This window comes from Protopterus annectens, chromosome 10.part0 (genome assembly GCF_019279795.1).
Source record: "Protopterus annectens isolate FY-2018-M chromosome 10.part0, PAN1.0, whole genome shotgun sequence".
NCBI classification, from domain to species: Eukaryota; Metazoa; Chordata; order Ceratodontiformes; family Protopteridae; genus Protopterus; species Protopterus annectens.
Window position 1 is genome coordinate 126,876,985 of NC_056744.1, and position 17,821 is coordinate 126,894,805.

General features: G+C 39.2%; 1 protein-coding gene across 1 annotated transcript in view; it reads right to left on the minus strand.

Moving 5' to 3' along the window:
* The window catches only part of CACNG1 (calcium voltage-gated channel auxiliary subunit gamma 1), a 259,002-nt gene that overhangs the window by 25,732 nt on the left and 215,449 nt on the right, over window positions 1-17,821 (minus strand). Inside the window, exon 3 of the mRNA XM_044085096.1 lies at window positions 2,147-2,284. Coding sequence (XP_043941031.1) covers window positions 2,147-2,284 — 138 coding nt within the window. The remainder of the gene's footprint in view (window positions 1-2,146; window positions 2,285-17,821) is intronic.

Below are 17,821 nucleotides of genomic sequence, written 5' to 3' on the forward strand. Positions count from 1 at the left end.
GTTTGTATTGCAGAGAATTTGAAACTAGTGAGCATGTTTTTTTAGGATGTAAATGGGTTTAAATGCTATGGGAAAAAGATTTTACATTTGAACTATGTGGAAGGATTTAAAGAAACAAATAATATGAATATGGATATAATAGAATCTGGATATTACAAGAACAAAAGTAGAAAATATGTTAAGAAAATTGTTTTGTATCATATCGTTAATTTGGAACCAAAGGGTGAAGGAAATTATGTTTAATCAAAAATGGGACTGGCTATGATGTTAAAAAAATAAGGTTTTGGTTGTGGAAGTTGGAATGGGGGTCAGAAAGCAAAAAACTAATACTGTATCTGTGATGGAAAAAATGTAATAGAAAAGTATACCGTATATATTGTTTATAATGTAAATATTGTAAATATGTATCTAAAAATTGAATTAGCATGTATATTTTAATAAAGAAACCCTACTCTTTTTGATAGTTGCTGTGAGATCTTTTATAAAATTTATAAAATATAAAATCCACCTGAGCTACCACTAACTCAAGCAGATGGGATCTCAGTTTTGCTAAATGACTGCAAGTGGATTCCTATACAATGTTGTGCTGTAGATTACACAACTTGTCTATGAATCTCACCCATACAGTGGTAGTAGCATCATTTGCAATCAGGGGTGTAGCGAGAAATGTATATTTTGTACTCAGACTTCACGCTGTTGTCTCCACCACCCACAAACCATTTATAAAATGTACTTAATACTCAAAATGCTATCCCTATATATACACTGGAAAGGAACACATTATTGTCAACTGGTGTTATCTGTAACCATACAAAAGGTAGTTTTACAGGTGTGTTTCTATCAGGTAAGCATGTTTTGTATAGTTCTAAACATTCTGTATTCTTTGAGCTATAAAGTTTTGGGACAATGCTCAGAAAAAATGTACTCTGTTGAGTACAGTGACTATGCCTAGCTGTTGCCCTGCTTGTGATGTGAGCTTAGTATAGTCTGAAAGGAATACAGATCATGGTTAAAGATTTGGCACAGTCATCAGGCTTATCAATAGAAGTGTTCATTTCCATAGGTGAGGGAGATCCAGACCTTGCTATAATGTAACTTCACAGATTGCAGGTGACAATGTAACATGCAATGTCTGAGAGATGATGAAAGGATAAGGTATGGATCGGAAGCATCTTGGGATACATGTCCAGAGTTAAGTCGAATTATCTATATTAAATGTTCATATCTCCCAGAAAACACTGGGAGTAGAAATGGACCATCTTTTATCTTCTCTGAAACAGGTTTGCCTCTTGTAGGGTGGTCATCCCGAACCCTTGCTACCATGTATTACATTGCAGTAAAATATGGAGGCTGTAAATAGAATACTGATGGATGCTTTGAAGATGGAAGGGGTTCAATTGGACTCGGGTATGTGGTGCCAGCATTAATATTATTTCATAATAATAAGAGGTGCAAAAATGCATTTCCATGAAGTCACATTTACACTTAGTATTATATAAGAAGACTCTAGAGGAACCTTTATTCTATGTGACTGCTAAACATATCAAAGGATTCTTTATGATAACTCATAGTTCCCTCCAAATGAGGTCTCTGGATGTAACAGGCATGAGATAAAAAAATTACAGAATTAAAACCTGTCTTACAAAAACAATATTTTCATCATAAAAACACTGCTTGACTCAATATAAATATTGCATGTAATTATGTTGCTACTGCCAGCACTGACGAAACAGAACTGTATGCATGTAACAGCTGAAAACACTATAAACTTTACATGGCTTTATCATATTTAATCATGTAAGCTAATAGCTACTGAACATGATTTGCTTGCACTACAACATATTCTGATGATATATATCATGTTGCCTCCAGCTAGATCAGTATTCACCTACTTATAATGAAAAACATTATCTGAAGTGATCTCTTTGCTTAAAATGTATGAAAGGCTTTAAAATATGTTTAATATAAGGCATTATTGTGGAGATCAAGGCTCATAGCAGGCACTTAGATAACTTTTAATTCCTTTGAAATACCTTGGGTTTTTATCCCATGCACTTATTACAAAATAGCAGAAAAGGGACATTCATCTTCAGCTGCAGTACTTCATACAACATCTGTTATTAAAGACCAAATGAAATACACTTACCGCCAAAAGTATAGAACATGGATGCTGGTTTCAGTAGATAATCTAGCTTCTGCCTAAAGGACAACAGATTGCAAATCGTAGCCAGAATCACAAAACCAATAGCAAAAATGGCAATAGCTGCAGCGGAGATGCTGTATTCTGTGGGGGGAGGAAATAACATTTATATAGAATCTATCGTATAAACACTGTGCAGCTAAAATATCAACATTAAATTCTACGTGAAACACTTTACAGGTAAACAGAATTCAAGTGAAGCACTGATGCAGTTCAGTTAAAAAGGAAAGTTACATTAAAATGTTCACGTCTTGTGTTATAGAGAAGATTCCAAAAATATAGAGAAATGAAACATTTTTATTTATTTAAAAAAAAAAAAAACAACAAATGCCATCCAAGAGTTTTTCTCAGTAAAAAATAAAAATTCCAGTCATAAGAAGATGAGAAACCTTGAAAAAGGTTCCTGGAAACAACCATCCACAAATGTCCATGAATTAATGACATTATGACATTTATTAAATTTAAAGTAAGCATTTTTGTCTCATAAGAATGACTTGTGGATAAGAAATTAAATTTAATCAGATAGTCATATGATCAATGACTAATTAAAAGGAATTCAGTATCACCTAAAATACATTGATGCAGCACAAATACAACAAAGCCCTGAATAATAAAATATATTGTGTAAAAGTCATAAGTAAGTGAATAATATCTATATAAAAATCATGGTCACAAACATCTCCACTTGATGCATCTTCTTTGTAAATAGCATTTAAAATGTGTACTGTTATTCAGACATGATATGTCGCGGTGGTACGGCGGTAGTATTGTTACCTCACAGCAAGAGGTTCTCCCGTTCGATTCTCGGCTTTGCTTGGGAGTGCCTTCTGTGTGGAGTCTGCATGTCCTCTCCGCGGTTGGGTAGCGTTCGAAAGACATGCGTGCGTAAATGGGTGTGCCTTCGTTGAAGGTTGCGCGTTGAACTGGCACCTTGGCGTTTTGTAAAAATCTACTGCCAATCATTAGCAGACCGGAGTTCCGCTGTGGTGACCCCTTACCGGGAAAAGCCGAAAGACAAACAACTGTTATTCAGACATGGCATAAATTTAATTTCTTATCCACAAGTCATTCTTATGAGACAACAATCCTTTTACGTGGCACACCTCATCACAAAAGGTTTCTCATCCAGAAAAAAAGAGGTCATTGTTCCCCTCTACTCATCACTCATTAGACCCATTATAGAGTACAACGCCCCTTTTGGTATGTACCTCACAAGACATCTACAACAACTGGAAAGGCTGCAGAAATACCTCACAAAGAGGATTACCGGCCTCAAACAGATGCCCTACGCTGACCGTCTCAAAAAACTCCAGCTTTACTCCATCGCATATTGCCTACTCAGAGGTGATCTCTGCCTAACATACAAAGCTATGTCAAACCCAGAGCTGTTGGACATGCTCCACTTAAAGAAATCCCAATCCCTCCAAGCTACATGCTCTGGGGACCTAAACCTTGTCACCACAATAAACAGAACATGCGGAGGGATAGATTCCTGTCCCAGAGACTTCCCATACTCTGGAACAAACTACCTATCTATATCAAACAAAGCTCATCATTAGCACTCTTCAAAAAAAATCTTGATGATTGGATGGGAGATAGGAAATTCACCCTGGGGATCACCTCTGTGGCTCTGTTTGACAGTGGCACAGGAAAATAATTTTCTTGGGTGGCAAAAGCCAGGGTACCTTTTTGGCTGGGCTTGTATAGGCCCCAGGGCCAATAGCCTAGTACCTACCTATGAACCTAGAGTAAATGCATTAATTAAAATCTGCCATTTCTACTGTAAATATTCTAAATCTCTCTTTCTGTCACCACCCCAGATATCAGGTGAAATGAAGTTCAAAGCATAACATGCCAACTTTTTGAAATTGTGACAATAAATATTTTCCCATACAAGGTATTAACAACAGTCTTATGCTTTATTGTATATTCATGCACACATATCTAACTTCACAGCTGTCTAGCTCTGGGAATCAGAAACATAATCCTACATAGCCCCACAAGAACTAATGTGGAGGTGTCAGGTATGATGAGACTCAAGGGTACTTATCAAAGAACAAGATGGAATTTTGTGCCCTGAGCATTAACTAATTAAGAAATAATGACAGTGTTGGGGGGGGGGTGGCTGTTTTCTCTATTCTGGCTAGTGTCTTCTCAAACAGCAGTGGTGAGCATGTGGCATACACACTGAGCATGCGAATGCATAAGCACCACTTATTGATGCTATGAGAATTTCTGTGTATCACACAAGATGAAGATGGGAGCTCACATTATTCTTATACAATTTTATTTACTGAAATGGGGCAGAAATGGAAGTATAGGAAAACCAGAAATAGGAACAGCTAGCAAAGGAAGATACATAAGGACACAGGGAAGGCAAATAGTAAAGGGGAGGGGAAAGGTATTCTTTTGTTTGGGACAGGTGACCTTTTTTTTTTTTTTTTAAGAATGGTTTATAGGGAAGGATGTAAATAGAAGGTAGGGGATGAAATGAGTATAGAGGTATGGAAGCAGGGGCACACAAACAAACATAAATTACAGATATAGACCAACACATAAGTGTTGGCACAAAGGGGATTTGAGAATGGATAGACTGACATGCTGATACAGGGAGGACAGTGGTGATAGGAAGGATTGGACAACAAACAGAGGAGAAAGGTGACACACAAGGAAGAGAAACAACATGATGAGGGATAGACTGGGTACTAAACTTCTAACCATGTTGCCTGGGTTAGATATAGGAAGAGGTGAGTTACCACCTTGACTTTCCTCAGATAGTGCACAAGGGAGTGCCAGGCACTAATACAATTTTGGTAACCACAGTGCAGCCAATGTCGGCATCCACGAACTCAGTTACTATGTACAGGATAAAATTTCCTGGGCCTACTGTATTTCTATCTCTGTTACTGAGACTATGCATAAGAGGATACCTTTCACCCGCAGGATGCTGCCCTATATTAGTAAGAAATTATACTTTATGTACAGGATGCAACTACATCTGCTTACTGTTATACATTATGTTATTATTGTTATCTCAGGAATGTTGTGATTTGTACTATCTTCAAAAGTAAATACCATAGAGTACTAATTATGTATGCTATCTTATAAAATGTATTGTATGTCAAAGTGTATCCATCTACATATGTTTTGTCTGTAAACAAAAAAAAAAGTTTTCTCTTGGAGCTTTTCTCCCCAGGCCTCCACTGAAAATGGACTTGTATCCAGTTGGACTCTCCCGGTCAACAAATGTAAAATGAATAAAAATAAATTGGACTATGTATGTGTTTTAACTATATGACATTATTGTTGTACTATATTGTGAATACTTTTATAATTAACTATATATTATCTACCTTTTGGAACTTTTCTTCTGAGGTCTCTGCTGAAAATGGGCTTCCACCCAGTCAGATTAACCTGGTTAACAAATGTCAAATAAGTAATAAATAAATAAATAAACTCCCCTCATTACTTCCTCCAACTCTCACTGGGTGATGATCTGTGATCCCTTGGCAAAGTCAGTAGAGGAAACTACAGGACTTTTCAGTGAGTGATTGCCAGAGTCCATTGGCGATGCTTTCATGTTGCCTTTTGCAACAGAAGCTCTGTCACCCAATTGAGATGCAGGCCTAGTGGCAGATGGTGAGCTGCTGGGAGACAGAGGAGTTTGATGACAGAGCAGTAACTGCTGCCACAACACAGGCATAGCTGTGGCAGATACTGCTCAAAATAGCAGCATAAATGGATAGAAATAAAAATATATATACAAAATAAGGATAGTGACAAAGAGAAAAAGAGAGAAATATGATTACAATATTATAGTGACTGTGTCTGATGATCATTTCTGCAGGTAACTACAGGTAGACTACACAGCAAAAAGTTATGCTACAGTGCCAGGGCTGATACTACTAACTAGGTACAGAGACTCAGTTGTCCCCAGTGGATGATGTTCAGACAAAGATGAAGAGGCAGTAGTATACCCTTAGCAAAGGAGGGTGGACTACATCATCAAGCTGGTGATGTTCGACATAATACCTCACATAGAGTGTGTGTGTGTGTGTGTGTGTGTGATTGCAGGTATATTGTATGGGACAAAGGCAAAGACGTGCCATGTAGAGTTTGGTTAGCATACATATGGTACAAATAAGGTTTACTAAATGCAGACAAGCAGTTCTTGGGAACACTGGCAGCTGTCAGCATGTGGTTGGCAACTACTCTAATGTAGATTGCTGCACATCAGGGTATAGAAGAATGGTAATGCATGAAAGCCATTAGTATGCCAGGTGGTGGTAGCATCTGCATGGGCATATGGTGGGGAGAGCATGGTCAAAATAATGAGCTGCATACCCCAGGCATGCATCTTCTTGGTCTGTGGCAGTACATGTAGCATCTGACTGTACCAACAACCCTAGTCCTTACTAACCATAGCCCACAAACACTTGTGCACACTCACTCACTCCACTATTAATGCCAAAACCTTTGGGCTATCCAAGCAAGTTACTTAACTAGACAGTGCCTATGAGATGAGCTTGAGAAAAGAACATGTAGGTCAGTGCTCTAACTTTTTTAACAAGACAACAAACAAACAAATAAATAAATAAACTGGACAACTCACACATATGGCCAAAATAGAAGACACATCAATACCATTGTTTTAATGAGAGTGAGGCTTAACAGGGTCAAATGGAAGCCGTCACCCCCGACAGCAATGACATGATTATGTGGCAGTGCAAGTGAAGAAATGATGCATAATCCCAACTTATAAGGTCTGATGAGCACACTGTGTCAGAGTGGTATTACATGAAACAAGCATGATGCATGCAGTCTAATATTTAGCTACTCTGTTCAGTGCATGGTCATCCTACATCATCTATCAGACATTCCCATGGATATCACACAAGAAGGAGGATAGAGTAGGTGACACTTGTCATCATGTACACATGTGACTATGGCTACAGTGGCATATGTCTGTCTGTACACACTGGGTGAGGGGTATATCACATGAGATGGAGATAGGGGCTCAAGTTGATGGGTACTCTTTGACAGGGATTGCATCCTCCAGAGATGTAGATGGGGTGATACTACATGACTATGACCATGACCTGGGGGCCACTCCACTAGCTTGGTGATTTAGGACTTGGGCCTTCCATGAAAGGGATGTTGTGTGTCTGCATGGAGTGCCCTGATGTGGTATCCTGCTAGTGGAAACTGGGTGCGGTCACCACCCATCTTAACGGATAGCAGACTGCAATTTACTGTCTGATACAGGTGAGGACTGTGTATCTTTCAAAGGCCCCTATACATAGTCAATTCATTTACATACTCAACTCTGACCTCAAATAATACTGCCAGTCTGGACAGTCACAATGACACTGGCAATTCCCTGCATGGAGATGGACATAGAAGTTGTGTGTGACAACACAGACCTCACCAGACCTTCTATTATAATATTGCTGAACCCCATACTCTTATGAAGCAATTTGCAGACTTTGGTGACATCCTTGCGAATGCCATGAACCACAGCAGTCAGATTCATGATGGACTGAACAGGTAATGACTGTGTCTGGATTATAGCATGTGCTAATTAATTCTCAGTACAGGTCTGAATTTGCTGGAGAGACAGATATGTGTCCCAAGGGATCCCCATGCTATGCAATAGGCTCCCCATCAATGTAAAACAGAGTTCATCCCTGGTGCTGTTCAGATGAAACCTTGACAACTGGATGGGTGATCGTAAATTTACCCCCAGTCTGCCTCCCCGTCCCTTATGGACAGAAGTCATCAATAAGAATAGCATTATGCTAACTATCACCTCCCTTTACAAATCCCTTACTTACCTCACTATTAATATGCCCCTTCCCTCTGTATAGATGCCCATGATACTCTGGATCCAAATGGGTTTGTGGTGCACAGCTAGGCTTGTAAGGGCCAGTGGTCATTAGCCTAGTAACAAGCTATGAACCTATAAAGCTGTCCATGTCCTTGTCGTATGTGAGAAATGATGATTTGGGGCTGTGCTATGGTGAGTATATCTGCAAGGATACAGTGCACTCATCTGCTGCTGCTGAGAGAGTATTGCTCATGCTCACAGTCTCAGTGGACCCCTCGTGGGAGATTGTGAACTCTAGTACTGTATGGCCTCAAGTTAATCTGTGGGTAAAGCCACATCTTCACACTGTTCTGTGGGTGGATGTCTACCCAGGGTGGAGACAGACTGTGCCACAGTGTTATCTGACTGTGAGTCAGGTATTTATGCTTCATCATAGGCAGCCCCTGAATGGATGCCAACATCTACCTCTTTTCTGCCCCAGCCTCTGCAAGTGTCACTATAGCAGTGGTATGCTCTGTAAATACACAGCAGTAGATATATCAGATTGAGAATGAGTGCTTGCAATACTATTGTGAATCTGTGGCAAGTGTGCCAAAGGTGGTCATGCTAGATGCATTGTGCAATTGCAAATTACCATCACTGCTGTCCTGACATGTTTGGATACCTGAAGTTTCTGTTACAGACACAGGCAGTGTATAGTGAGGTCAACCTGCTGTCCATGTTTACAATCTGCTATAACCACAAATAACCAGCTGATACCATTCACTGAGATGCATGGGGTTGTTTCATCTTGATGCCAGTTTTTGTTCCTCCATGGTTGATCCCTGTAGTGTTGTTCTTATACAAGCATACCAGTAACTCCTCCAATTCTGTTAGCTTGCTGCATCTGTGTGCCCATGGCTGACTTCAGCTAGCATTGAATGTACCTTTGCCTTGGCACTTAGGTATAGCACATGTCAGTGACATGCATACCTAGTTGCTATAATGTGTCAGTCTGCCCACTGCACTGATGATGTGAAGCACTATTGGCCTCACCTGGTCCCACAAAACCTGGTCAACACCCCCTTTTCCTAACAGATCCTGAGTTCCTGTAGCAAGACATCAATTTCAGCAAGGCTGACATTTTACAGGCTGTTGAATCTACCTCAGCCTCTCGACATGCAGACATATGTGAACACAAAACATGGCCATAGGCTGTGTACTTCTCATACTGGCAGTGTGGTAGCTACAGACACAGGAGTACTTAGGTATACCCTACTGGTGGTAGTGATGAGGCAATTCTGAGGCTATGCCATACTGTAGTAGGAGGGAAAGATAGGAACACATATGGCTTGTGTATTTGTCTCACTGTGGCACACATGCACTCCCTGCTGGGCTCATCCTGTATGTTAGGACATGGGAAAGGGCAGTCCTTCTAATGGCACCATTGGATCATTATGTATCATGTACGAAAACACAGGCGACAGAGCTATATGGTGTTAGAGTGGGGATATACAGTCATAGTCATAACAATGCTATATCCAACACCATGGGCCTCCACATACTGTAAACAGGATATACCATCTCCATATAATGTGACAGAGTTACATATATATGTATATATATATATATATATATATATATATATATATATATACATACATACAAATATTTCAGACATGGGCATTAATGCCCTTCTAGCCTACCAATATACCAAACAGTTGTTACCATAATAACTGTCCAGGCTGTTCTTAAAACATATAAACTAGTACTTGCTTTAATGTAGTTTGGTAGTCTGTTCCATGCATCAGCTGCTGTCTCAGAGAACCAATTAGGACACTTCTCATTCCTATAGAATCTTCTACATAGGTTATCTGATGATTCTCTACTACATTTTAATAACCCCAAACATTCTCAGTGATAGTTGCCTCTAAATATCCTATATACCTGAATAAGATCTCCTCTTAAGTATCTATAAGAGACATTGTACAAGTTCAGATGTTTTAGTTTTCATAATACCTTAAATGTTCAATCCATGGATGCTCTTGGTATATTTCCACTGTCCTCTTTCCAGTTTACTCAAGTTGCTTTTCTAACAAGGTTTCCATATTTTTATTCCATACTCAAGTTTGAGTCTAATGTAATTAACAGCAATGACTTCATCATTTCTGATTTCCTAGACTTTATAAACCTTTTTACGCTGCTTATAGTTCTATAACAGTCATTAACCAATTGGTTGATATGATTAAGAAAACTCAAAGCTGGATCTACCCATATACCCAGGTCCTTAAATGAATCCACAGTTTCAATCACTGTGTTATATTAAAAGGTCTCCCAAACTTCATGTGCTTAGTTTTTGATGTATTTATCAGTGTATTATTCTCCTGTGCCCAAATGGTCAATTTAGTCAAGTTATTTTGCAGACATGCCCTGTCTGTAACACATGCAGTCAGTTTATCCAATTTCAAGTCATCAGCATACAGGCTGTAGAACACCTCAGATGAAAAAGGTAGGTTTGAAAGATACAATCTAAGCAAGTATGGGCCTAAGAGAGCCCAGTGGGACACCCTGACTGTAACCAAGAATATTACCTGTCCAGTAGCTCTATAATACTTGCCATTTCCTGTTTGTAAACCATGCAGCTATCCATCTTATCAACAGTAAATCAATACCTAGTCGTTCTAATTTACCAATCAGTGTTTTGTGTATGAAACTGTCAAATGCTGAAGTTAAATCTATATAAATTACATCACACCTCAATTTTACATTCATAGCTGTTATTATATTATTATAGAAAAACAAAAAAAGGACCCACAGCATCAGAACAGAGATTGAATAACAGTAAAATCCACAAAGCTTTTGGGTATAACAAAACCCTTCATCAGTGTGCAACACCAATCTACATAGGACTACAAATTTATACTCAACAGAGACACAGCCAACCAATAAAAAAAATTGTTTTTTTTGTAGTATGTTTGCCATAGACCTGCTTTTTACATGAGCTGCTGTCTACTTTTCGTTTTGTATTATTTTGTTATAGAACATCATGTTACAGGTGGTAATACGTCTATTTTCAACATACACATGCTGATATATGGTTTCAAGTCCTACCCTTTCCAGTTATGACAATAACTTATCCAATATCAACCTTTCCACAACATGAAACTAGACTTATGGGTCTATATAACTCTGGGTTTGTCCTACTCCCCTTTCCCTTAAAGGCATGTTTAATAAGCGCATTTCTCCAATCTTGAGAAATCTCCCTATATTTATATGACCTAGTGAATAATAGATATCATGATGCTGTTAAGTTCTTGCTGAAGTGTTCTCACGTCATTATTACTTATTCCATCTCCTCCTGGTGCTTTGTTTGGATCCAGTTTGCGCAATTCTTTTCAATATAATGCGTTTTGATTCCAGTATCTGAGGTTACCTGGATATCACAAGAACAGTCTATTACCTCCTTTGTGGAGTCAAACTGGTTTACATAAGATTTTGTAAATATGTCTATAATCTGTTGAGTCTGAGAATAAATTTCAGAATCTTCATGCAGTTTATCAGTTTGTATGTCTTTACTCCTTCAGGATCGTATGTATCTATAAAAAGGTTTCCTATTATGGTCAAAATCTTTATATAAATTTTATTCATCTTGTCTCACACTATGCTTAATTTGTTTGTCCAGCATTTTTATTTCAGTTTTCAAAGTTGTAGTTCGACCTCTTTTCCATTCCTTATATTTTTTGTCTGTCACCTTAATGAGGTATCTTGTTCTTATGGCAATATATCCCCCTGACGTTGTATGCCTAGATTCTGATATTAAACTTTTTTTTTTGAGTTTTTTACACTAAAACAATTTCTGTTTCAAAACTTTTCACATTCCTTCTGCGTTTTTTCCATTGAACTCATCACTCCAATTAATTTTACATAGTGATTGTTTTGCTTCCATATAATCTGTAATTCATCTTATGTGCATTGGTTTAGATTTCATTTTGGCTGAATTTTTCTAGTAATAAATAACTTTTATAACCCCATGATCACTGCACATCAATGGTGGTAAAACTTGACATGAAGTAACCGTAATTTCTTTAGAACACAAACAATGTCTTTTATGTTCCCTTCCCTGGTAGGGTTTTTTTTTTTACAATCTGAAGCAATTGCTGTTCCTAAATATAAGCTGTGAATAATTTCCTTACTAATGTTATCGAGTCAATATTATTCTTGTGTGTTTCTAGTAAATTTCAGTCTCTGGCCACTATTATTTTTCCCTCCTGTGTTTCATTAAAGAAAAATATGAATTCCTCTAGGTCATCAGCGCTTGACTTTGGCAGTCTATACACTCCAGAGTTGTACAGGAACAGTTTGTTCTGATATTGTAGGATATCTTGTTGCCAGTTTGGAATATTTGTACAGAACACATGTAGGTGGATATTTTGTTATTGCTAAGCTTAAGTAAATGGAATACCTGTATAATTACACATATTGTTTGGAAGGCAGACAAACAGAAGTACAGCTAGGGTGGGGCATTTGTTATCTATACAAACTTGCTCAGCTCAGAGGTAGGACCTTTTTTGGTCCTCAGCTTGGAGAGAGGACCATTTTTTTGCAGTTGGTACAAGACTTGCTAGCTATGGTTCTGTAGACAATTAGCAGTCTATCACACATTTGTCACACATTTGCATAGCTCTGTGTACCTCTTCAGAGTTGCCCATAAGTCCTGAAAGTGCTGGTATTCCTTTGAACACTACTTTCTGCTTCCTCAAAATAGCTTTCCAGGTCTACATGTGCTAGTTTTCAACACAGTGGTATGCTTTTTAACTGTGCAACTTTATACTTATTTGCATGGCACATACGCAGATGAAAGCAGGTATGATGAATGTCTATAAAACACTTTATTTTGTTGCCATGAATCTGCGGTGTGAAACCATGCTTGGTGCTTAAGCTCATCTCTGATATCCTGTGGCCATGCACTCATGCAGGAGACTTGCGTGTTGTGTATCTGTGCAGCTACAAACTGCTCTACCTGAGATTTAGAAATCACATTATTCACAGCTACCATTTAACTCCTTGAGAATGCTTCACCATTTTCTGGGGAAATCCACATGGCAATGTCTGCATGTACAAATTCCCAGTGGAGAATGCCTGCATGGTACACATATGAGAACAGGATCAGGCTCTGTCTCCTTCCCAGTCAATTCATGGAGTGCCTACTGGCCCCTTATGCTGGCCTATTCTATACAGATGATACCTGGTATGACCTGGCTGAGGTGTTGACCTCATCTGCAGTTGTGACCAGGACAATGAAGCACTTCAGGCATCATTATGATGACCTATGAAGCTGGAACCCTGAGGATCTCCATGCATGGAGGCAGAGACTGGACAACAGTGCCCAGAAAGTCACTGTAAGTTGAGTGACATTTGTTTTTTATACATGTGTAAGTGACTGTTCTTTCTATTTGCAAGTCTTCTTTGCCTTGTCTCATTCAGCATACCACAGGTGCATCAGCTACTGTGTGGTGCTTTTATGTCAGGCAGAAGTGTGGTAGATGTGTTCTGTAAACTGTCAGCTATGTTTGCTGTGGTTTCTAAGGGGACTTGTTATATGGGGGGGGGGGGGTTAGGATTCCCCACATGTACTATGGTCATATTTATGTGTAGGTAGATTAATGTATGCACAAGGAGCAGGCATCTGCTTGCTACCCGGGATTCAGCTAATTTTTGTCTCCACACAACTGACCATCAGCTGATTTCATTCCCTTTCCTCACCCAAAGAGTCTACTAGCCCCACTTTACCCTGTTCAGGCTGACCCTGTCCCATGTTTGTCACAAATGAGGAGATTAAGGACCCTGGTACAGCATCACACAGCTTGATGGGAGTGTTTTTCACTATTTCCTACACTCTGTGTGTATGCCCAGTAACATCCTGTTGGTGCAATGTGTAATGGTCATCAGCACTGATCCGGCCCTTGTTTTGGCAAGCGGTTGATATCAACAGAACACTCCACCCACCCTCATGTAATACATCATGGCAGTTTTTCCTGGTTTCCACCAGGGGAGTCATCTACAACAGTGTACCCCAAGCAGGTACCCCCCCGGATGGGCACGTTCATCCTCCCCAGCTAGTGTGTCAAATTTCCAAGTGGTGATCAAACTTCAGTTACCAGGGCCATCATCCAGGCTTTATGTCTCTGTGCCATAGTACTGGCTTGCAGCTACCGGAACATACTTAATGGAATGTAGGTTGTCATTGTTGTTGCAGCATCTTAGAGAATGGGCAAATTGTCCATTGATTTTCCAATGGGGTGCAAATGTACAGATATTAGTAAAGAAACAAGTCTGATGCTTCACACAAATAAAATGCCGTGAGAGAGAGAGAATGAATGAAACTATAATGTCTGGATGTACTGCGTAACTGTAATCCTCCAGGATTTGCTGAAAAACTGAACATCTGTGATGGGCATTGCAAACATTTACAGAAAAATTAGGAACATTCTGTAGAATCAGGAACAGTTGAAATGCATAGGGAGTGTTGCAATGCATTCCACTATATGGATTTTTCATTCATTTGATTACAGTGAGACATCTGAGGTGTGTTCAGTCACGAAAGTGGCTGCAATTGTGAGGTACTTGTGTGTACGTTTATCTGTATGTGGTTCTTTGTGTGTGTGGGTATCTGTGTGTGTAAGTGTGCACGCGTGTGTGTGTGCATGTTTCTAAGTATATGTTTGTCTGCATGTGCCTCTTCCTGTGTGTATGTGTGTCTGTCTGTCTGTGTGTGCATGCGTGCACGTTTCTAAGTATATGTTTGTCTGCAAGTGCCTCTTCCTGTGTGTGTGTACATTACATACCTTATATTTTGGATGTAAAATGATTCCTCCAACAATAATACATATGCTACAGCAGTTTTAAAATATTAAGTGGAAGAACTATTTGACATCAAAATAGATAAAAATGTACATGCCAATAAAAAAACAAATAGGAACCAGTTTAACAGACAGCCCGTTATCTAAGTGCAATAATGCCCAGGGTGAGAGTTATATGGAAAATAATGAACCTTTCAAGGGTAGACAAGCCCTCCCTTCTGTGGCACTGGATCTTACCACACCCCTGGGCAGTGTATGATTTCCCAAGTAATGCCAACCCTATTGGGCATTATTTCTTGCTTATTTTACTCCTGTCACAGTTCTGTGATTTTACTCTTTCTGTTTCAGAATGAGCAATGCAAGACATGAACTGTGCCACCTACCAATAGAGGCAGGAGAGACTACCTACCAGGCAGGGTTGTTCAACTGATTAAATGCTGATCTGTGCTTAAAATATATTTATTGTCAGGATAGAGTCAATCACAGCTACATTCCCACTATGTCTAGATGATAGATATGCTCAACAAGCAGCCACATTGCAACCCGCCATTGCTGAGTCTGTAGCTGAGGAAAATGAGGATGGTGAAACTGGTAATGCCAGGCTGGATATGGGCCCCTACTCCTCCTTAGCAGGTAGGCTGTCAGAATTGCCCAAGGTGTCCCAGCTTAACTGGAGCAGATGTTAGAGGCTGCAGTGCAGAGAAGTATGCAGGCATATGACCTGGATGGAGAGTCTCTTGGAAAGGATAAATTGATTTGCCCATCCATCTAGTCCTGATCATCAGGTCACCAGGGGGGGTGGCTCATGCCACCAGCCACCCTGAGCTACCATTTGGTGGTGAATCACAGTAATGTTAATCTAGGCTGGGGTGGCAGACAGCATGTGGATGATTATACTCTACCCTGTCATGAGGCTGGTTTAACCCTTTTCTCGTGTCATAACCCATAGCCTGTAGTTGTAGTTGCCCAGCCTTCCCAATCCCTATTTGCCTCCAGAGTTAACAACTACCAATCCCATGTTTCCCTTTCCTAGTATGTGTACATTTACCTGTTTGTCTGTGCTGTCTATATGTCTGCCTTTCCCATCCCTGCATACTGAGCTAATTTTCCTTTTCTCACTACCCTACATGCTGTCCTTCTATGCAGACTTCTGCATGATATGTTCCTCGTTTTCCTGTTTTCTTGTACATCCCTTCCACCCCCTTCTTTCATACATCCAGCAGTGGACACCATAGCAACTCAGTGACCAATACTGTATAGCCATTTAGCTTTATGCATTGCTTTTGATATCCTGCCATTGAATATGCTAAAGTACACATTCACAACATAGCCTTTATATTTTACTGCAAGATATAGTGGTTTATGAATTAACATTTTCATTTTCTGTGAAGTTTGTAAAAAACAGTACATGGCTACTCAATGAATTCCATCTTGCACTTCTGTGTACTGGTATGTCTACTTGTGCATTTGCTGTGCTGCTTACTTACATAACGAGGAACCCAGTTACCTGTATGAAAGCACTGCCTGTCTCACTTTGGATATGTAATTACTGCATCATCATCATCATCACCGTGTATGCCTGCAAGCTGCTGCAGCCTTGAGCATTAGTCCAGAGCATCTCTATGTATCCCAGAGCAAATTTCTGATGATGAATGTTATCTGCTATGATGTTGCTGGTATTGTGATAAGTTGCATTCCATAGTCCAGGGTTTGCTGCCTATAACTTCCATTTGTATACTGTGTGACCTTAATTAAAATACTTAACGAGTACAAAGGGCCTAGATCACCCTTAAAAACTGCAGTTACACCTAGGTCCTAGTGGTTTACATCATGTTAGCAAAGGGTATATAAACAAACAAATGAAGAAACGTTTTTAAAAACATCATCCCAACAAACATGTTTTACCTTAGCTGCATGCATATACATTCTGATTACATTATATTACATGTTGAATTTTCAGTAGTGTAATTGTAGTTATATTGATCTTAAATTCTTTGTTGAGAAAAGCCAGAGAAACTAATGACACTGTAAATGTAAACGCTATCGCCCCTTTCACATCTGGCTTCCCACTAGCTAACTGCGACTTCTTTCTTTTTCTTCTTAGGTGTTGTGTGGCCTCTCTTGACCTGCATGCAAGAATCTCCAAAAACAAGATAGAGCCAATGTTAAGCAAAAATAACAGGTGTAATTTTCACCTAGTTAATATTCCAAAGCTACTCTGGGCAATAATGTTTACTACAGAGGATTCAGCAAACGCCTTAGGAGTGACAGCACAACTATAACTGTGATCAGGAGGAGTACCAGAACTGTTTAGTAAATAACTCAAAGGCTTTGTAATAAGGTTATTTGTGCAGCAAAAGTGTAGGTAACAGGTACATGCAGGCTTTGTATGAATTTTCAGAAGTGTCATTGCCCTCTTATTTGCTTTACTTACTATTGTAAAAAGGAGATGGATGATATTAGAAAATAAACAGCTTTCTAGAGTATAACAGGACAATGTGCTGCAGGAACTCTGGGGCTACTAAATCCACAGGTCTGAGGCTCTAGAGAGAGAACATGCCTCAGGAACAAATGTCACCATCTAAAATTAGAACTCTGTGCAATTGAGAAATTCTATGAAAATGGCTTCTGTTTCTATTTACTCTAATATTTTGTTATTTACTAAATTAGAAAATGTCCATGTTATTATAACAGACAGCATTTCAAAACAAACTGGTGCTTATTGATTAGATAAAAGTCAATCTTGGAAACATTAGGATATTGTAGTCATTAAGGCAAAAAACTATATCTGCTCCTCCCTAGCTATCAGGGTCACTCTCAACTGGCCAATAGATTGAATTCTCTGTGTTGTAAGCATGTATGTGTGTGTGTGTGTGTGTGTGTGTGTGTGTGTGTGTGTGTGTGTGTGTGTGTGTGTGTGTGTGTGTGTGTGTGTGTGTGTTTTAGATGTTCAGA